The sequence below is a fragment of the Cherax quadricarinatus genome, chromosome 58 (assembly GCF_038502225.1).
Source record: "Cherax quadricarinatus isolate ZL_2023a chromosome 58, ASM3850222v1, whole genome shotgun sequence".
NCBI classification, from domain to species: Eukaryota; Metazoa; Arthropoda; class Malacostraca; order Decapoda; family Parastacidae; genus Cherax; species Cherax quadricarinatus.
Window position 1 is genome coordinate 42,625 of NC_091349.1, and position 23,558 is coordinate 66,182.

At 38.5% G+C, this 23,558-nt stretch overlaps 1 protein-coding gene across 1 annotated transcript; it reads left to right on the forward strand.

Moving 5' to 3' along the window:
* Positions 1-948: 948 nt before the first annotated feature.
* Positions 949-21,794, forward strand: LOC128698030 (SPRY domain-containing SOCS box protein 3; the record flags this gene model as incomplete). The annotated part of the gene is given in 5 exon segments (XM_070097460.1): positions 949-1,148; positions 2,474-2,576; positions 3,094-3,219; positions 10,380-11,835; positions 12,026-21,794. Coding segments are annotated over 4 exon segments (1,061 nt in total), but the record flags the coding sequence as incomplete, so codon positions are not given.
* Between the last annotated feature and the right edge of the window lie 1,764 nt (positions 21,795-23,558).

Below are 23,558 nucleotides of genomic sequence, written 5' to 3' on the forward strand. Positions count from 1 at the left end.
AGTCTGTGATGCCACATTTGCCTTGTACAAGTACTGTGTTGAAATATTGCATAAATTTATATGCAAGGGATAATAATAATAATGAAAATTATGATGTGAAACACATTTTTCCATGGTCTTACTACTGTAAATTGGAAAGACATTAGGTTCTAGACAGTTTCCTTTTTCTTTTAAGTAATTGATAAAAGTGAGTGGGTTACTAGCACCTTGCTCCTGGAGCAGGCACATAGTGGAAAACAAAACAAACTTGGATGCACCCAGTGACATGTATCATGAAGAATTGCAGCAAGTAAATTGCATATTCCTATATGTATTGTACATAGTAAAACATTCATAATCACTGGGGTTCCATTAGTGGAAACCCTGCAACAATGGAAAGCTCCTCAAAGGTATGGCCCAAGGTTGTAGCCAGGTCATCACATACTGTACCTCCATCTGGGATGTCGAAGGATTGTTCCTCCTGCAATATACGTACTTCTCAAAAGTACGGTACTCTTGAACACACAAGCCAGGAGTATATTTTGTTTCTAATTAAACCATGTTTACAAACTGATATTACTGTATCTTTAATAATTAAGGTGAATGTGATACTGGAGGCATTAAAAATTGCATATGACTTATAGTTATTTATAGAGGTTAATTTATACCTTTTGTAATCCTTTTTTTAATGTACTTTTCTCACACAGACTTATATGGCAAGAAGCAACATACATTTATAAGATTTACATATTAACAATTAAGTTAGCATAAATTTGAGAGAATGGTTTACTAAAAACTTTTGGATGATGCATAGCATAAGATCAACTCACACACCTTCACAGTGTACTGCAATATTGTAATATCTGTATAACAATGTATGTACTGTAATATATACATCTCTATCTTATAGTGTATACATTATATTACTAGTAAAAAATAGTGAAAATTGACTACAGCTAATTTGTTTAGACTTTGCATGGGTGTGGAGCACACGTGAAGAGGGCGGTCAGGCTGGCAGTATTCTCCTTGCCTCAGGAGATCGACAAATCATCTTCAACCCCGAGTACAGTTCAGGTACAGCAGCAATTCGTGGAAATGAAACTCTTCCTTCTGGTTACCATCACTACTGGGAGCTCAAAATGACCTCTGCTGTTTATGGGACAGATATTGTAAGTTGAATAATATTCAAGTGTGTTTGAGTATAGTACTACTTTATTTTGCTTATCAATGTAGCAGATGCTAGTGATATATACATTGCTCTTCTTAATTTTGTACTGTATCAGGTTAACTTTATGAACCATCTGCCAGGAGTGCATCTGTTGCATAGAGCAAGAGACACTTGTACTGTGCTTCATAACTACTCATCTCATGTTGCCCAAATCACATTTGTGGCAACACTTGGTTAGATTTGGGATTCATGGTAAAGGTTAACTTTTATTGATTACAGATTTCAATACTTATGTGCCATCATGATGCAGGCGTACAAGTGTGGAAAGCCTTCCTGGCTACCCCTGGTTGGAACCCGCATTATGCCTTGTTTACATAATTTGTTATGTTCATGAATGCCCTTTTCTTGAGGTTAGCTAACTTGGTTCATAAACCATATGCTACTGTATTGTATACACAATCACGTTATTCAGTATATATTTTTATAACACATCAGCTGTGTCCCACTGATATAGGGTGACCCCAAAAAGAGTAAACATGTTTACTGTCATTCACTGTCTTGTCAGAAACATGCTGACATCACAGTTCAAATGGTCTTCTCCTCACCCCTCCTTTAGAGTGCGGGCACTGTACTTCCCACCTCCAGAACCCCAGTTTGTCTAACCAGTTTCTCTGAATCCTTTAATAAATGTTGCCTTATTCATACTCCAGCAGCATGTAAAGACATAAGAACCACTTGCCTCCCACTTCTATCTAACCCACTCACACTAGTCTGCTGGATGTTCAAGCCCCTCACACTCAAAACCTTTAATCCCCCTTCCTACAGCCCATCCTGGAATCACCCCTACTCCTCCACCCCAGATTTATATACCATCCTATTTTGCACCATCCTCTTTAAATACTCAAACCACCTCAGTAACCCTCTGAATTATACTTTTGGTAACCCACATCTTTTAATCTTTACACTTTAAATTCTCAGCATGATATTTACACCACACATTGCCCTGAAACATGACATCTCCACTGCTTCAAGCCTCCTCCTTGCTGAAATATTTAAAAGACATGCTTCACACACTGGTATATTCTTCTCTTTGCTTCCATGAATAGAGTTCTTTGTCTCCACAGATGCCTTAACACATCACCCACCTTTTTTTCCTCCTCATCTGTTCTATGGATTAATCACATCTTTTATAGACTCCTCCACTGAAGTATTGCCCCCCAATATTAACAAGTTGTAATTCAGTAAATCCTATTATAAATGGGGCAGTAATATGTAGTTATTGCATTTCTTTTATTAACAAGGCTGCAGTTATGAGTACTATTGCAGATGGTGGGAGTTTGTACTCCAAAATGTGACCTGAAGCATGGCATCCACCGTTTCTGTTCTCTGCTTGGACGTGATGAAGAATCGTGGGGATATTCTTATACAGGTAAATGAATTTCAATGAACAGTAGTTTTACCTACTGTATTTGTCACGGAGATTTGGTTTCACCAACACCCACCACTTTATGGTGCAAGCAGCTTCATATCTCCTACACTATAGTGAGTGAAATATACACTAATCATGCAGTGAAACTATTGAAATAAGCCACATTTCAAAGTAAGAGGCATTTGCAAAAATTTTCAATCTTGCAAGAGAGAGCCTCTTCAGACCTCTGGAGAGGGTCTGTAACTACATTAGAAATATTTGCAATATCTTTTTTGTAGACAGAAAACAAACAGAAAAAAGAGATCTTTATTTTTCAGTCCCCGATTAAGATGGAAATGTACCTGTCAATTTTTTTTTTTTTTTTTTTTTTTTTTTTTTTTTTTTTGAAGTAGCTCCTCATTCTCTTGCTCCTCCTCCTCCTGATCCTCTCTCTCACTTCTCCTCTCCCCTCATGCTCCTCCTACCCCTCCTCTTGTCCCATTTCCTTAACTTGATAATAAGACTGTTATGGTTGCAGGGACCATACGACATGCAGCCAAGTTTCGTCAGTATGGCCCCAGGTGGGGCAAGGGCAGTATTGTTGGCATCCACCTGGACTCCTGGCGTGGCACCTTGGAGTTCTTCTTGAACAGGAAACCCCTTGGTAAGTAGCAACCTTTCCATTATTCAATGTACTCCAAAAAGTTAAATAACTCGTTTGTATAAATATAAACACTGCATAAGGATGAGTCATTTTGTTATCATTTTTCTTGAAATGAGCATTATCGCATTGATTGAAACATTCATTGAATGACTGTATAAGCCTCTATACCCTCTCACAGCAGGACTCCAAGCAAAAGAGGAAGAGGTGACAGATGAGGATCATGAGATCAACCAAGATAATAAAAGCAAATAGGTGTAACAAACATGTCCCATGTCTTACACAAGCCTTCACCCCCATCCTTTGACTGAATTTTGTTGCCTCCCACATTCCTAGTTGCTGTATGACCCTTACTTGTTTAGAGCTTCCCTCCATGAGTGTAATAATAATAATAAGATGGAGAATAGGATAGCAGATGAACAAGGAGGCTTTAGGAAAGGTAGGGGGTGTGTGGACCAGGTGTTTACAGTGAAACATATAAGTGAACAGTATTTAGATAAGGTTAAAGAGGTCTTTGTGGCATTTATGGATTTGGAAAAGGCGTATGACAGGGTGGATAGGGGGGCAATTTGGCAGGTGTATGGTGTAGGAGGTAGGTTACTGTAAGCAGTGAAGAGGTTTTACGAGGATAGTGAGTCTCAAGTTAGAGTATGTAGGAAAGAGGGAAATTATTTCCCAGTAAAAGTAGGCCTTAGACAAGGATGTGTGATGTCACCATGGTTGTTTAATATATCTATAGGTAGGGTTGTAAGAGAAGTAAATGCGAGGTCTTGACAAGAGGTGTGGAGTTAAAAGATAAAGAATCACACATAAAGTGGGAGTTGTCACAGTTGCTCTTTGCTGATGACACTGTGCTCTTGGGAGATTCTGAAGAGAAGTTGCAGAGATTGGTGGATGAATTTGGTAGGGTGTGCAAAAGAAGAAAATTAAAAGTGAATACAGGAAAGAGTAAGGTTATGAGGATAACAAAAAGATGAAAGATTGGATATCAGATTGGAGGGAGAGAGTATGGAGGAGGTGAATGTATTTTTTTTTTTTATTATCACATTGGCCGATTCCCACCAAGGCAGGGTGGCCCGAAAAAGAAAAACTTTCACCATCATTCACTCCATCACTGTCTTGCCAGAAGGGTGCTTTACACTACAGTTTTTAAACTGCAACATTAACACCCCTCCTTCAGAGTGCAGGCACTGTACTTCCCATCTCCAGGACTCAAGTCCGGCCTGCTGGTTTCCCTGAACCCCTTCATAAATGTTACTTTGCTCACTCTCCAACAGCACGTCAAGTATTAAAAACCATTTGTCTCCATTCACTCCCATCAAACACGCTCATGCATGCCTGCTGGAAGTCCAAGCCCCTCGCACACAAAACCTCCTTTACCCCCTCCCTCCAACCTTTCCTAGGCCGACCCCTACCCCGCCTTCCTTGCACTACAGACTGATACACTCTTGAAGTCACTCTGTTTCGTTCCATTCTCTCTACATGTCCGAACCACCTCAACAACCCTTCCTCAGCCCTCTGGACAACAGTTTTGGTAATCCCGCACCTCCTCCTAACTTCCAAACTACGAATTCTCTGCATTATATTCACACCACACATTGCCCTCAGACATGACATCTCCACTGCCTCCAGCCTTCTCCTCGCGCTGCAACATTCATCACCCATGCTTAACACCCATATAAGAGTGTTGGTAAAACTATACTCTCATACATTCCCCTTTTTGCCTCCAAGGACAAAGTTCTTTGTCTCCACAGACTCCTAAGTGCACCACTCACCCTTTTCCCCTCATCAATTCTATGATTCACCTCATCTTTCATAGACCCATCCGCTGACACGTCCACACCCAAATATCTGAATACATTCACCTCCTCCATACTCTCTCCCTCCAATCTGATATCCAATCTTTCATCACCTAATCTTTTTGTTATCCTCATAACCTTACTCTTTCCTGTATTCACTTTTAATTTTCTTCTTTTGCACACCCTACCAAATTCATCCACCAATCTCTGCAACTTCTCTTCAGAATCTCCCAAGAGCATGGTGTCATCAGCAAAGAGCAGCTGTGACAACTCCCACTTTGTGTGTGATTCTTTATCTTTTAACTCCACGCCTCTTGCCAAGACCCTCGCATTTACTTCTCTTACAACCCCATCTATAAATATATTAAACAACCACGGTGACATCACACATCCTTGTCTAAGGCCTACTTTTACTGGGAAATAATTTCCCTCTTTCCTACATTCTCTAACTTGAGCCTCACTATCCTCATAAAAACTCTTCACTGCTTTCAGTAACCTACCTCCTACACCATACACCTGCAACATCTGCCACATTGCCCCCCTATCCACCCTGTCATATGCCTTTTCCAAATCCATAAATGCCACAAAGACCTCTTTAGCCTTATCTAAATACTGTTCACTTATATGTTTCACTGTAAACGCCTGGTCCACACACCCCCTACCTTTCCTAAAGCCTCCTTGTTCATCTGCTATCCTATTCTCCGTCTTACTCTTAATTCTTTCAATAATAACTCTACCATACACTTTACCAGGTATACTCAACAGACTTATCCCCCTATAATTTTTGCACTCTCTTTTGTCCCCTTTGCCTTTATACAAAGGAACTATGCATGCTCTCTGCCAATCCCTAGGTACCTTACCCTCTTCCATACATTTATTAAATAATTGCACCAACCACTCCAAAACTATATCCCCACCTGCTTTTAACATTTCTATCTTTATCCCATCAATCCCGGCTGCCTTACCCCCTTTCATTTTACCTACTGCCTCACGAACTTCCCCCACACTCACAACTGGCTCTTCCTCACTCCTACAAGATGTTATTCCTCCTTGCCCTATACACGAAATCACAAATTCGCTATCTTCATCAACATTTAACAATTCCTCAAAATATTCCCTCCATCTTCCCAATACAGCGGACCCCCGCATAACGATCACCTCCGAATGCGACCAATTATGTAAGTGTATTTATGTAAGTGTGTTTGTACGTGTATGTTTGGGGGTCTGAAATGGACTAATCTACTTCACAATATTCCTTATGGGAACAAATTCGGTCAGTACTGGCACCTGAACATACTTCTGGAGTGAAAAAATATCGTAAACCGGGGGTCCACTGTACCTCTGACTTTCCATTTAATAACTCTCCTCTCCTATTTTTAACTGACAAATCCATTTGTTCTCTAGGCTTCCTTAACTTGTTAATCTCACTCCAAAACTTTTTCTTATTTTCAACAAAATTTGTTGATAACATCTCACCCACTCTCTCATTTGCTCTCTTTTTACATTGCTTCTCCACTCTCTTAACGTCTCTCTTTTTCTCCATATACTCTTCCCTCCTTGCATCACTTCTGCTTTGTAAAAACTTCTCATATGCTAACTTTTTCTCCCTTACTACTCTCTTTACATCATCATTCCACCAATCGCTCCTCTTCCCTCCCGCACCCACTTTCCTGTAACCACAAACTTCTGCTGAACACTCTAACACTACATTTTTAAACCTACCCCATACGTCTTCGACCCCATTGCCTATGCTCTCATTAGCCCATCTATCCTCCAATAGCTGTTTATATCTTACCCAAACTGTCTCCTCTTTTAGTTTATAAACCTTCACCTCTCTCTTCCCTGATGCTTCTATTCTCCTTGTATCCCATCTACCTTTTACTCTCAGTGTAGCTACAACTAGAAAGTGACCTGATATATCTGTGGCCCCTCTATAAACATGTACATCCTGAAGTCTACTCAACAGTCTTTTATCTACCAATACATAATCTAACAAACTACTGTCATTTCGCCCTACATCATATCTTGTATACTTATTTATCCTCTTTTTCTTAAAATATGTATTACCTATAACTAAACCCCTTTCTATACAAAGTTCAATCAAAGGGCTCCCATTATCATTTACGCCTGGCACCCCAAACTTACCTACCACACCCTCTCTAAAAGTTTCTCCTACTTTAGCATTCAGGTCCCCTACCACAATTACTCTCTCACTTGGTTCAAAGGCTCCTATACATTCACTTAACATCTCCCAAAATCTTTCTCTCTACTCTACATTCCTCTCTTCTCCAGGTGCATACACGCTTATTATGACCCACTTTTTGCATCCAACCTTTACTTTAATCCACATAATTCTTGAATTTACACATTCATATTCTCTTTTCTCCTTCCATAACTGATCCTTCAACATTACTGCTACCCCTTCCTTTGCTCTAACTCACTCAGATACTCAAGATTTAATCCCATTTATTTCCCCCCACCGAAACTCCCCTACCCCCTTCAGCTTTGTTTCGCTTAGGGCCAGGACATCCAACTTCTTTTCATTCAAAACGTCAGCAATCATCTGTTTCTTGTCATCCGCACTACATCCACGCACATTCAAGCATCCCAGTTTTATAAAGTTTTTCTTCTTCTCTTTTTTAGTAAATGTCTACAGGAGAAGGGGTTACTAGCCCATTGCTCCCGGCATTTTAGTCGCCTCATACGACACGCATGACTTACGGAGGAAAGATTCTTTTAAACTTCCCCATGGACAATAGAAGAAATAAAGAAGAACAAGAGCTATTTAGAAAAAGGAGAAAAATCTAGATGTATGTATATATATATATGCATGTGCGTGTCTGTGAAGTGTGACAAAAGTGTAAGTAGGAGTAGCAAGATATCCCTGTTATCTAGCGTGTTTATGAGACAGAAAAAGAAACCAGCAATCCTACCATCATGCAAAACAGTTACAGGTTTCTGTTTCACAGTCATCTGGCAGGACGGTAGTACTTCCCTGGGTGGTTGCTGTCTACCAACCTACTGAATGTATTCAGATATTTGAGAGTGGACGTGTCAACGGATGGGTCTATGAAAGATGAGGTGAATCATAGAATTGATGAGGGGAAAAGGGTGAGTGGTGCACTTAGGAGTCTGTGGAGACAAAGAACTTTGTCCTTGGAGGCAAAGAGGGGAATGTATGAGAGTATAGTTTTACCAACGCTCTTATGTGGGTGTGAAGCATGGGTGATGAATGTTGCAGCGAGGAGAAGGCTGGAGGCAGTGGAGATGTCATGTCTGAGGGCAATGTGTGGTGTGAATATAATGCAGAGAATTCGTAGTTTGGAAGTTAGGAGGAGGTGCGGGATTACCAAAACTGTTGTTCAGAGGGCTGAGGAAGGGTTGTTGAGGTGGTTCGGACATGTAGAGAGAATGGAGCGAAACAGAGTGACTTCAAGAGTGTATGAGTTTGTAGTGGAAGGAAGGCGGGGTAGGGGTCGGCCTAGGGAAGGTTGGAGGGAGGGGGGTAAAGGAGGTTTTGTGTGCGAGGGGCTTGGACTTCCAGCAGGCATGCGTGAGCGTGTTAGATGGGAGTGAATGGAGACAAATGGTTTTTAATACTTGACGTGCTGTTGGAGTGTGAGCAAAGTAACATTTATGAAGGGGTTCAGGGAAACCGGCAGGCCGGACTTGAGTCCTGGAGATGGGAAGTACAGTGCCTGCACTCTGAAGGAGGGGTGTTAATGTTGCAGTTTAAAAACTGTAGTGTAAAGCACCCTTCTGGCAAGACAGTGATGGAGTGAATGATGGTGAAAGTTTTTCTTTTACGGGCCACCCTGCCTTGGTGGGAATCGGCCAGTGTGATAATAATAATAAAAAATAATAATAATATTTTCAAGGGGCTAGTAACCCCTTCTCCCATATAAATTACTAAATTTAAAAAGAGAAACTTTAGTTTTTCTTTTTGGACCACCCTGCCTCGGTGGGATACAGCCAGTTTGTTGAAAAAAAAAAATATTTTACAGAAGAAAATGCTTAGAAGTGGTCGTAATCCAGAGTTCGAACATCATGGAACAGATCCTTTGGGTAATTAATATTCCCTCTCCACTAATGAAACATAACCTGGGTGTAGCAAGGCCACTCGCCAGTGTGACACAACCAAGCATATCCCTTCCATTATCTCTCTTGATCCTACCATGCTCACTGACTGCTTCTCTCTCCTATCCCTATCCTGTGTAACATAATGTATTAACTTGTATTTTGGTCTTTCTTTCAACAGACTAAATAATGCTCATCTTGAGTGAAAAGTCATCCACTAGAAGGTTCTTCCTTGTATAATAGTCCTATTCTCATCTTTATTGGCAGATGTTGCTCTTCATCATCTTATTAATATTTTGTAATATGAGTAGAAATGGACATCAGTGTTAATGATTAGTTATGATATTTTACAGAGTGCATTTATTATAATGTAAATTTTGGGATAAAACTTCATGAAAGTGATGTTCCTCTGTATAATAGGTCAGCTAAATTATTATTATTATAATCAAAAAGAAGCGCTAAGCCACAAGGGCTAGGTCAGCTAAAGCTGAGCATAATTTTAATATGCTAGTTTAATGGTATTATCTGGAATGGTCAGTGTATATTTATAATGATCCTTTACTTGATTTTTTGACATAGTGATGGATACAGTACAGGTATATACAGTGACAGGCAGTGCTGTATGGGAAATTTGGCTACTTCTTTATATGACCGAAGTAATATAACATTGTTTGCGTTTGAGGGAATATCATTCAATTGGAGGATGTAATTTATAAGTAAGGAATGTTTGTGACATGTAGAAACTTCTCTTTTTGAACTTAGTGCAATTTATTATCTTTTTACAAAACCTTAATTTATAAGCCTGACTTTCCAACTCCCTTGAATTGTGGCACTAATATCTATATTTATTACCATCTTCATATAGCTCTTGATCAATGACTATCCTCTCATTCAAAAATATTACTGGTGATATAATGATATGTCTTCCTCTGTAAAGAGATGGTTCCCACTTACAAATTGTCTTTTTTTTTTTTTTAACAAGCCAGCTGTATCCCACCGAGGCAGGGTGACCTAAAAAGAAAAAGAAAAGTTTTTCTTTTTAAATTTAGTAATTTATACAGGAGAAGGGGTTACTAGCCCCTTGCTCCCAGCATAACCTGTCTTTTTTCTCAAATTATTTTCAACAGCAGGTAGTGGTACAGTCAGTTTAGGTAGGAACATCTCCATAATAACTCAAGTCTAGTTTTTATACATATACAGTATTAGTAAATTATAAAATCAAGATCATTAAAATGATTCCCCTTTGGAATAATTGAGATGTACTCTAATACACTTTCCATTTTGCAGGTATAGCCTTCAGTGGACTACAGAATATAGAATTATACCCTATTGTTACATCAACATCAGCTCATTCAGGCATGAAGTTGGTTACCAGCTGCACATTTTCAGCTAATCTTCAGTTTCTGGCCTCTGAAGTCGTGTTTAAGCACATGCGTGAGAAGATGAGAGTGGATCCTGAAAATCTGCCACTGCCACCTGGCCTTCGCTCCTTTGTTGCGAACAACTATTGGCCTCTTTTACGGTCTGTCGGTCTTGAAAATGAAGATAACAAGAATGAAGAGCCAAAATGGTCCAAGAGTAGCACAAAACATCCCTATGAAGATGCACAACAAGAGGACCGACTGTACAAGAGGTTTTGCAGTCGACCACTTCATCACAGATCCCACTCAGCTTCTTCTACTGATACTTATTCTGATGGCAGTTCCTCGCCTAGTTTGCATTCTTACATGACTGATTTCTCACCAGAATTCTGCATTACTCTTTCACAACCACCACCTGCTTTGTCATCCATGGAGAACTGCTCAGGGGTTGCACTGTCTGTGGAACCTTCGGTGTCAGGCACAGATGTGTGCTCCCTCACACTAACACCCGACACTTCTGAGAGCTGTAGACATCCACCCTCTACCTCAGACTCATAGTTTAATTTTTATCAAATTTATATAGAGTTTTCATGTTTTAGTATGATGGAAGAAAGCAGCATCGAGGGAGGTGTACAGTATTACTGTCTTGTCATATGAGTATGAAGTGGAAGTCTGTTAAACTTTTTTGCACTTTGGCAGGATTGCTAGGCTTTTCTTTCTGTCTCTTAAACATCTAGCATGATAAATAAGTCATATAGACTTACTTTCAGTATGCATTTTATTTTATTTCCTAATTGTTTGCATTCCTGTAGTTTTTCTTTTCCAAATTATTTTTGAAGACCAGGTTGTGGAGTTGATAATCAATGAAATATTTAACACATACAAGATGTATAAAAGATATATTTACAAATATATATTTCTTCTTTCAACAAACCATCCATATCCGGCCATATATTTTTGTTATTGATAAAAAAGTCAAAGACTGAAAATGAAAACTGAACACTGTTTTGGTTCTTGCTGGACCATTATCATATTACAAACTGATTATGGTTCAACACAGATTGAAATTTCGTCCAGGTTTTATTTTCAATATTTTTGCTTGTGATGATGATGATGATGAATGTGATAATTTTATTTCTAAAGAAGATAGATTATAGTTATGATAGTAGGTTAATAGTGTATATTTCTTACAAGAAAAAGCCCATAGTTATGCCTAGCATTTCAGGAAGTCTTGAGCTACGACTAAAAATAAAAATATAAACTATATTTAACAGATGTACCGTCCTGCCAAGTGAGTGTAAAACGAAAGCCTGTAATTGTATTACATGATGGTAGGATTGCTGGTGTCCTTTTTTCTGTTTCATAAACATGCAAGATTTCAGGTACGTTACACAAATAACCCGCACATAAAAGACAGAAGCTTACGACGACGTTTCGGTCCGACTTGGACCATTGACAAAGTCAATGGTCCAAGTCGGACCGAAACGTCGTCGTAAGCTTCTGTCTTTTATGTGCGGGTTATTTGTGTATCGTTCCAGTCACGGTATTGTGCCTTTTTGTTATTTATTTCAGGTACGTCTTGCTACTTCTACTTACACTTACGTTACACTGCACATATATGTACAAGCATGTATATATATATACCCCTCTGGGTTTTCTTCTATTTTCTTTCTAGTTCTTGTTCTTGTCTATTTCCTCTTATCTCCATGGGGAAGTGGAACAGAATTCTTCCTCCGTAAGCCATTTGTGTCGTAAGAGACGACTAAAATGCCGGGAGCAAGGGGCTAGTAACCCCTTCTCCTGTATATATTACTAAATTTAAAAGGTGAAACTTTCGTTTTTCCTTTTGGGCCACCCCGCCTCAGTGGGATACGGCTGGTGTGTTGAAAGAAAGAATTTAACAGATGTGTATCAGTGTAGTACACACTAAATATATATAATATTACATAATATTGTAATGCAAAATTTTGTGAAAGACATTAAATTTTAATGGTAAATTGAAATTTAACTGCAAGAGCATTAAAAATATAAATAAGGAGACAATAATATAAAAATGCTCAGAGATATGATTACATCTTAAAAAAAATTGGCAGTTTAAGAAGCAGAATTAAAAAATTCAGGGGATGATAAACATACAGATCTTTCTGGGTTTTTCTTTGAATTAACTGCTACAGTTTTTTAATTCATCTAGATATTTATTTCACATTTTTAGTCCTTTCATTTGCATTAAGTTTCCAGAGCAGTTCAGGTGAACACAAGGAATTTTGAAGTGGTCTTTATTTCATTTGTGATGCCTGTGTGTTGTTTTAGTTTTCCTGGAAGTGTCTTCAGTTAACATCAGCATTATTATTATGTGGTGTTTTAAAGATGTTCAGCGAACAGTAGTATGTATGCATCTCACTAATATTTTGTTGCTTTAGGGATTTGCATAAGGGCAAAGTGCATTACCCAAAATTTTGAGTTTGTGATGGTTCTGGTAGCTGCCTTTTGTTGTGTGATAATTGGTTTGAGGTGGAGGTAGAGCCCTTGGCACAAATTACATAGATGAGGCATGGGTAAATGAGAAGTTAGTAGATTGTTAGTAGTGTAGATTGGGGAATATAATAGCAAATTTAGGCTATCTCCCACTAAGGTAAGGTGACCTCCCCCTTCAAAACAAAAAATAACATTTACCATCATTTTGTCAGTAACTGTCTTACCAGAAGTGTACAAACATCACAATTCAAATAACCCTCTGAGCTACAATATCCCCACCATTCCTTCAGAGTACACACACACACTACTTCCCTCCAGGACTCAGATGTAACTAACTAGTTTTCCTGAATCCCTTCATAAATGTTCCCTGGCTTACATTAATGTTTAATTTATTATCTGTTAGCAGGCCTAGAAACTTATTTTCATCCTGTTTCTCTACTTTGGATTCATAAATTTTGAGGTCTAATTATGGATGAGGTTTATTGCCTAAAGTTATGTTTTTTCTGTAATGAGGGTGAGTTTATTTATCATTCAAGTGTAGATCCTTTTTTAGTTCATAATTAGCCCAAGTGTTAAGGTCCAGGGATACAAGCATGACAACATGTAGTTTGTATCATCAACATGCAGTACTGGCTTACTGTGCTGAGTGACATATTGATATAGAGAAGGAAGAAAAAAAAGGGCCCAGGATGTTTGAGTAGTTTAAGTGCTATTTATGACCACCTTCTCTCCTCTGTTACTAAAGTAGGATCTGTGTGTGTGCCTCGAGGATGTTGTGATTAAGCTTGTGAATAAGAATATTGTGGGTGACCATATCAAAAGCCTTACACAGATCATGAACTATATCAGTTATTATTATATTATTATTGTAATAATCACAACTAAGTGCTAAATCCACAAGAGTCTAAACCATGTCAAGCATTTTTATGATCATAGCAGTTTTTTATGTGTGTCTGAATCCAAATTAATAAGGAGTAAGTACATTATGTTGGTTTTAAGTACAAGTACAGCTCTTTTAGATACCTTCAAAAATATTTTTGATAGTACTGGTAGACTTATCTATTGGTCTGTAATTGTTAAATGTCAGTTTGATCGCAGCCTTTGTGAATGGGTGTTACTGGCCCTTTTCAGACAGTCTGGAGAGATGTCCTTAAATGATTTGTTGAAAAATATTGAAATTGGTTAATTATTGTTTCTGCAATCATGGTGGAACATAACCTGTGGGATCTTACAGCACTTGGGGAATTGGGAATGGGGAGCAAAAGATTGGATCCCTAGGAGAAGATTGTTCCAGTTCTTTACATCAGGAGCACCTTACCAGCATCAAGGCACCTCCTTGAGCTTCTAATAAGACATTAACTACAGTATACATGGAAAATGGAACATTTAATACCAAGGAGAGCAACACAGTTCAATACACAAAAGAGCCCTTGAAAGTGACAGTACACAAATAACCCACACATACCAGACTGAAACTTATGATGACATTTTGGTTCGACTTGGATCATTAACTAGTTAATGGTCCATGTTGGACCAAAATGTCATAAATTTCAGCCTCCTGATGTGTGGGTTATTTGTGTATTGTTCCAGTTATGAGAGTGTGCATTTTTTCTTTCGGCCGTCTTCCACCGAGGCAGGGTGACCCAAAAAGAAAGAAAATCCCCCAAGAAGAAAATACTTTCATCATCATTCAACACTTTCACCTCACTCACACATAATCACTGTTTTTGCAGAGGTGCTCAGAACACAACAGTTTAGAAGCATATACATATAAAGATACACAACATATCCCTCCAAACTGCTAATATCCCAAACCCCTCCTTTAAAGTGCAGGCACTGTACTTCCCATTTCCAGTACTCAAGTCCGGCTATATAAAAATAACCGGTTTCCCTGAATCCCTTCACTAAATATTACCCTGTTCACATTCCAACAGATCGTCAGGTCCCAAATACCATTCGTCTCCATTCACTCCTATCGAACACGCTCATGCACGTCTGCTGGAAGTCCAAGCCCCTTGCCCGCAAAACCTCCCTTACCCCTTCCAACTTTTTCAAGGACGACCCCTGCCCCGCCTTCCTTCCCATACAGATTTATACGCTCTCCATGTCATTCTACTTTGATCCATTCTCTCTAAATGACCAAACCACCTCAACAAGAAACAGTAATTCTATTTCAGAGGAAGTGGTTGGAAGCAAGTAGGAGTTTTGGTAGTTATCGGTCAGATAGCTACTGGAGGTAGTATAAGCCTCTAGGCTGTTGATTGCCATATTAGTTCTTACTGCATAGAGGAAAGTATTCAGCATATTCACAGAATCACCAGTACCGTTTACCAGATGAGTGTGAAACAGAAACTTGTAATTGTTTTACATACTGATAGGATTGTTGGTGTCTTGTTTGTGTCTCATAAACACAAAATAATAACAGGTATTTATACTTTGTTTACACAAACTTAAGACGATTCATTTGTATATTCCTTTGTTTATTTTTTGAGCCTGGAAATTTGGAAAGACGTTTCTAAGGTTTCTTTATCTCTGGCATTGTTAAATATATTTTAATAGTAATTTTATTTGGATACACTAATTATTATTGTGAAGGTGGGAGAACACTGCTTTATTATAATGAAGGTGGGAGAACACTGCTTTATTATAATGAAGGTGGGAGAACACTGCTTTATTATAATGAAGGTGGGAGAACACTGCTTTATTATAATGAAGGTGGGAGAACACTGCTTTATTATAATGAAGGTGGGAGAACACTGCTTTATTATAATGAAGGTGGGAGAACACTGCTTTATTATGAAGGTGGGAGAACACTGCTTTATTATTATGAAGGTGGGAAAACACTGCTTTATTATTGTCAAGGTGAGAGAACACTGCTTTATTATTGTCAAGGTGAGAGAACACTGCTTTATTATTGTCAAGGTGAGAGAACACTGCTTTATTATTGTCAAGGTGAGAGAACACTGCTTTATTATTGTCAAGGTGAGAGAACACTGCTTTATTATTGTCAAGGTTCTGTATCATCATCACTGTGTTTGCTGAGGGCTCTGTGATATAACTGAAGATACATATTTGGTTGTTTTTGCTAAGGACACTTTTTGTAGTGTTGCTGTGATACTGTGACTACATCTTTATATTTTGTGATGAAATACATATTGGGATATAAAAGTGCATGTGCGGTTTATACATATATACACTCACATATAAGTGGTCACGTTCATTTTCACTTGCATATATATACAGTACACATAAACACACATACATGCATAAATCAATACATGTATGGTAAGTCCTCACTTAACGTCATCAGTAGGTTGTTGGGTACTGTGACTTTAAGCAAAACGACATATAACGAAACCAATTTTACCATAGGCTGATTGATACAAACTTTCAGACAAAAACCAATACATATATGTCAGAGCTACCCTTAAGCTGTTTGCTAGGTGCAGTATATCCACAAGCATGTGGGCACCAGGGCATGATGTAGATAAAACAGTTTTTTTGAGTGAGGCATTATGGTATTTATATTGAGTGTCTATCACTTACAGGGCAATTTTATATCAAGTAACAAAAGCTGCAACAGATGATATGTAAATAAAATGTAGAAATGTAAACAAATACTGTTTATTTTTGCTTCTACATAAGTGTGGAAGCAAAAACAATTGCAGAAGCACATCTGCGCCCTTTCAGCAGATTTAAAATAATATGGCTCACATTAAATCATGGTGTTTATGGGTCATAAACATTGATGTTAGTGTATAAAATTATACCAAGTGGCAATATAAAGGATACAAGTGGTGAGATGTGAACACAGGTCGGGTGAAGCCTAATAAAAACTTTTGTATCCTAATCAGAAAAATACCAGGTGCTCCCAGTGTCATATACAGTAATTGGATACAAGGAAACATCATGGGTAGCTCCCGGTACCATACAGGTTAACGTGAGATACGCCAGGTCACTGCCATTTTTATATTAATGGAGACAAAAATGGCAAGTCCCTGCCAGTGTCATACAAGTGGACACAGTAATCTTGTGTACCTGGAGAACAACGTTCTTTAATGATGTAATAGTATCATAAAGCAGATCACTTAATTAGTCGATACTTTCAGTGTTCATCATATAACATGTCAACACACTGTAAACAGCTTATTCAACAACTGTCATGGGAGTGTTGATGTGCTGTAATTTCACTATAAACACACTTTCATGGTTTGTGTATGTCCCCTCCAGGGAGGTTTCCTTGTCACTGGTGAGGGGCTCTTGATCTAGGGAATTGGATATGTGCTACAGTTCCCTGAATTGAGCCTGAATACCTTCCATGCCCCCACATGCGCTGTATAATCTTACGAGTTTAACGCTCCCCCATGATTATAATAATAATAATCTGGTTTATGTGTAGCCTTGCTTCAGGAAAAACTGCACATATAGAAACACAAAAAATGGTCGGCCAATGTGTATAGCGTAAACACAATAGTTCAGTGCCTATGAAAAAATGCTACAGAATATTTATAAGTACAGTATTTGTACAGTATTACAGTACATAGAGCATAATAAATACTTATATACAATGTAAGATTTCATCAAGACTCGTCACTACCATGTTCTTCTTGTATTAATTTTTATAATTATTTATAGGATCTAGAATATTATGTTTGACATTTTCAGTCATATTTAGAAAGAAAAATAAATTCCCTCAAAACCAGAGAGGACAGGTTAAGTTTTTTTTTTTATAAGCAACAGCTTAAATTATTTCATTGTTTTTAATTTAAATCTCAATTGCAATTATTAGTTATGCCTGTGCATCTGCTTGGTAAACAGTATTCACACAGGAAGGGACTTCCGTGCTCTTCTTTCATATAAGTGTGAAACAAAAGCTTGTTATTGTTTCACACACTGCTAGGATTACTAATCTTTTTATTTATCATGAACAATTCAGAGGATAGGTAAATACAGTATTAAAACCTTTAACTTATACACTATACACTTTATTTTCATTGTGTGCTTCTTAATTAATAATTCCTGTATTACAGTATTTCCTTTACAATTTAGGAGGGCCAGTATAAGACTGGGCTGTGGGGCCGGTCAGCCCCAGGACCAATAACAGACAACAGCATTATATTGGCTGTCATCCTCAATCTTTGTTCATTTTTTTTTCCAATGCACTGGCCATATCCCACCAAGGCAGGGTGACCCAAAAAAGAAGAAACACTTTAATCATCACACACTCCATCACTGTCTTGCCAGAGGCATGCTAATACTACAGTTCAAAAACTGCAACATATCTCCACTCCTCCTGTCATGTTACATGACAGTTTTGCTTTTCCTATGCATACCACTTTACATATTCTCTTTATCTTGAAATCTCATTGATATTAATGTTTTACATTTTATACTCCTCAAGTACTTACCAGTAATTTGCTGTTGAAAGAGTGTAAGGTAATTGTTACAAGGTAACTAATATAAAATATTTTAAGACAATGCTGTTACTCTACATGCAAAATACTGTATAATGTTGCAGGCGATTTTATATATACAATATACTGTTAGTAGGCAGTAGGCTTGCATATAAAAGATATCAAGAACCTTTATATTGATGTTTCACCTTTAATACTGTATAGATGTTATGTTGATGATTCCCTAATATCAGGATTATTGATACTGAGAATTTCAATTAAGATTAGGTGTACTTTATGTAATGGTTTATTAATAAGATAACTAGTCCTTATGTGAATGACTCATTAATAAAGTCAAGCATCATATACTACAGAGTCATCGGTATGATAGATTTTATGTACTGTATTGAGGTTATGCTACCACAGCACTTGGATAGCTGATTGACCCTCGTCAGCCACACTGGACCTGATTCCTCGAAAACTTGTATTGATAAGCTGTGTGAAAAACGTATGATTTATACCATTTCATGTTGAACACCTCTCCCTGCTCTGGGAAGAATGTGAAAATCTTGATGCAGACCAGTACTTTGGGGCTGAGTAACAAGGCTACATCAGTGGCAAGCACCTAGGGCTAGTAGGCTTGTCTTAGATCCTTAAATGATGTCCCACCCACAAGAGGCTGTATCAGGCACAGTACTGGATAAAGTCTCTTGCAAATAAAATGTCATATTTAATAAAAGATCTACTTTTGCTTTATGCATTTTTTCCAGCACTTATCTGTGCACTTCCTTGGCTTAGCGCTTCTTTTTGATTATTATAAAAATAATAATGTGCACTTCCTCCATTGAATTTCCTGAGGTTGCACCATGCCATCTCATAATTGTAAACATTTGCAGAGTTAAGTACCAACCAGAGAATACCCTGTAAATAATTATCCATCTGTCAACTGATGTGAGGCTTGGATTCCCCATATATTGATCGCCTTCATCTACACTTATAACTATCTCAAGACATTATACGAAGCATAATCATCGAGTTCATTAACAAATAAAACTTCATACTGTAACAATTTATAAAACTATATACAGGTATAACAAATATTCACTACACAGATGACTATTATAATAATTATTATTATTGTTATTTTGAAATTTATGGGGAAGTGATAAACTACTACAGATTATTATTATAATCAAAAAGAAGCGCTAAGCCACAAGGGCTATACAGCAATAAACTACTACAGAGTACCTATTGAATGGAAGACTTAATTCAAGGTAATGGATCAAGAGCCTTCACTGTCATAATGCATCTCCCTGGTAGGTAAGTTTTCTGATGACTGCAAGTCATCATTTCTGATTTCTACACACAACAGCTCAAGTAGTAACCACCTAGAGGGTTAGAGAGCTGAGAGAAACCTCACGTGTGTGCACAGAACAGTGGTACCTCTGGATACGAACAGCTCAAAACTCGAATAATTGTGTAAGTGTATTTATGTGAGTGCTTTTGTAAGTGTATTTTTGGGGGTCTGGAATGGATTAATCTAATTTACATTATTCCTTATGGGAACAAATTCGTTCGGTATCGGCACTCGAACAGCCTTCTGGAACATATTAAGTTTGTATCCCAAGGTGCCACTGTATATGTGGTTATCAATGCAGCTTCATACCCAGTGTGGCTGAAAAGTTAAGGGTCGGTAACCAGTGACGTCACATGCATAACCCAGATTCCTAGTGCAGAAAATGTTAGTCATTTATGGTTAGTCAGTGGAATATGTAGCACATTATTTGTACAGTTTTTTTGAAGACTATAGTCACTATGGCGGAGCAAAGGCTCAGTGTTTCAACTAGTACTGTGATTAATTAGAAGACGATAACTGTATACATATATGTATATTATAATACTATATATAATGCAGACATGCCTCCCCCACTTCCAGAACTGAAGGACTCACATAGGTTTAGTGTTTCATAATATACAATAAAATATCAGAACTTGAAGTGTGGCTTGATGCTCAGTTCTCTTCAAGGAAGATTCCTTGATGCTGGTGAGGCACTCTTGATCCAAGGAATTGGAAATGTCCTCCCTATCCTTGGATTGAACCTGACTGCCTCCCATTATTCCTGGAGCTGTGTGACCCCTTTGGTTTTAGCACTTCCCCCAAATATAATAATAATAATATAATTGGCTTAATTGCAAGTTTATGATGAATTTAAATACTTGTCCAAGGCTTAATGATCAAAAAAAGTATTATTACATGTGCTGCTAACATTTTTGAACTGTTAATTCTATAATGGATACAAGAGTCTTCAATGACTTGTGCAAAATCACAAAATATTTTGCAGTGGTAGAGAAATGTCATTAATTCGCAAAGAGCATAAAAGTGAATCCTGGAAGATAGAAAATATAAACAGTGAGAGCTGGATGTATGCATACATCTACATAAAAGATGGAAAACCATTGTAAAAACCTGCTCGTCCTGTCAGACCCCCAGACAAAACAGTCGACCTGTCTCTAAAGTGTTCTGATATATTCTACCCCCACCTCCACTAACCCCTGCCCAAAGTGCTTTATTACCCATAATAGTTTAGCATATTTTAAATGATAAATAATTGGACTCCTTGAAGTTTTTCAAGAAAGTTCAGTGTTAACACGGTAACACCATTAAGAAAGATTGTTAATATGGTAATATCAGTAAGAAAGATCAGTGTTAACATGGGACATCCTTACTAAGCCTATAACGGTTATACAACAATACAGTTATTGGATGATAAAACTTCACTGTTCATCTCCAGATAAAAGACTGAGAAACACAAGTGAATGGAGCTGCATGTGTGAAGCTCGACACTTAACCAAGACCATGAACTGTGAAGCTCAACACTGTTAACCAAGACCATGAACTGTGAAGCTCAACACTGTTAACCAAGACCATGAACTGTGAAGCTCAACACTGTTAACCAAGACCATGAACTGTGAAGCTCAACACTGTTAACCAAGACCATGAACTGTGAAGCTCAACACTTAACCAAGACATCAAGGTTCAAATTATAATCCATTATCATCGTACAGTAATTACACCACTCAAGGGAGGTTCCCTGATGGAGGTAAGGGGGCTCTTGATCCAAGGAATTGCAAGTGACCTCCCCTCCTATGGTTCGAACCTGATTGCCTCCCATGCCACAGTGACCCCTAAGGGCTTAGTGCTTCCCCATGTATATAATCATATAATACACAATGTTATAAATAACTGATTACCATATGTTAGGTTGAAGTTATTAGTAAAAGTAACTGAAGGTTGAACATAAATATTGACTCTTAGACACAAGCTTTATTATTTGAATAATTCATGATGTAAGAAGGAAAGATCATTACTGGTGATAAAAAAGAAATAATAGACTACTACTGTATCACCTGTATTATTCTCAGGTGGATTACATTTGTATTTTCATGTAATAAAGTTTTACAAAGTCGAGAAAGCTTTATTTTTCTCCCCAAACACACCCCTCAGGGAAGGTTCCTTGATGTTGGTGAGGGGCTCTTGATTTAGGGAATTGGAGCTGTGCTCCAGTTCCCCGAATTAAGCCTGAATGCCTTCCACATCCCCCCAGGCGCTGTATAATCCTACGGGTTTAGCGCTTCCCCGTAATAATAATAATAATAACCTCCCCAAACGCACACTAAAACCTTGACTGTTGACACGACAATTATCACTATGAAATATATATATATGTGTGTGTGTGTACTCACACTGGTCGCTACTAGGTCACTCTTCCTGCTCCATGACCTTTATCATACCTCTTCTTAAAGCTATGTATAGATCCTGCCTCCAGTACATCACTTCCCAGAGTATTCCACTTCCTGACAACTCTGTGACTGAAGAAATACTTCCTAACATCCCTGTGATTAATCTGAGTTTTCAGTCTCCAACTTTGGCCTCCTGTTGCTGTGTCCCATCTCTGGAACATTCTGTCTGTCCACCTTGTCGATTTCTCTCGGTATTTTATATGTTGTTATCATGTCCCCCCTATCTCTCCTGTCTTCCAGTGTCGTCAAGTCGATTCCTCTTAACCTCTACTTGTAGAACATACCCCTTAGCTCAGGAACTAGTCTAGTTCTCTAGTTTCTTTACGTGCTTGGCTAGGTGTGGGTTCCAAACTGGTGCCGCATACTCCAATATGGGCCTAACGTACACGGTGTACAGGGTCCTGAACGATTCGGAATGCTGTTCTGAGGTTTGCTAGGCGCCCATAACTTGTGTGTGTGTGTGTGTGTGTGTGTGTGTGTGTGTGTGTGTGTGTGTGTGTGTGTGTGTGTGTGTGCAGAACAAGCCACAAGGGGATGGAAATCTTTAGCTCAAGATCTTTCACACACTCGTGCGCCGTCAGGAGCTATTCAGTGTTGCAAGAATAGCAACAAGTAAGAGGGAAAAATTCTCTGAGACAAGACAGAACGTGTCAGTGGCAGCCCATCCTTGATAAGGGCTGTTACTGACACGTTCTGTCTTGCCTCAGAGAGTTTCCTCTCCTACCTGTTGCTGTCTTGCAACATTGCATAGCTCCTGATGACACATGAGTGCAAAAGATCTTGAGCTGAAGATTTCCATCCCCATGTGGCTTATTCTGCATTGTTAAGATCGCCTGAGAGGTGCCTTGTTGCCACTGTGGGGCTCTTGATCCGAGGACTTGAACCCATACTTCCCTTCCTTAGATAGAACCAGACTGCCTCTCATTCCCCCGGGCGTTGTGTGAATCTTGCGGGTTTAACACTTCCTCTAAATATAATATTTATCAGTACCTGCTGATCAGGTTTATTGGTCAGCAGGTACTACTGGATGAACTTGGTCAACAGGTGCTGCTGGATAAACTTGGTCAGCAGGTACTGCTGGGTAAATTTGGTCAGCAGGTACTGTTGGGTAAACTTGATCAGCAGGATCCAAGGAGTTGGATAAACCCTCTCCTTCCTTGAAGTAAACCTGAGGGTCTCTCATCCGGTCTCCAGGTCTGAAAGAATTAATGGCCTTTTTCAGACCTCTGAAGCCTGAACTCTGTCAATAACAGTTTCATCAGGACCTGAGCACCAATGACCTTCTCTGACCTCCCTTGACCACCTGACCTTATGGCATTGAACTAGCAACCATCTTTATATGAATGATGACCAATCAATTCAATCTTAACATAAAAACACACTACATCACTTTTGGAAAAAAACAATGTCGCCAACTCGATATTAATATTAGTTCA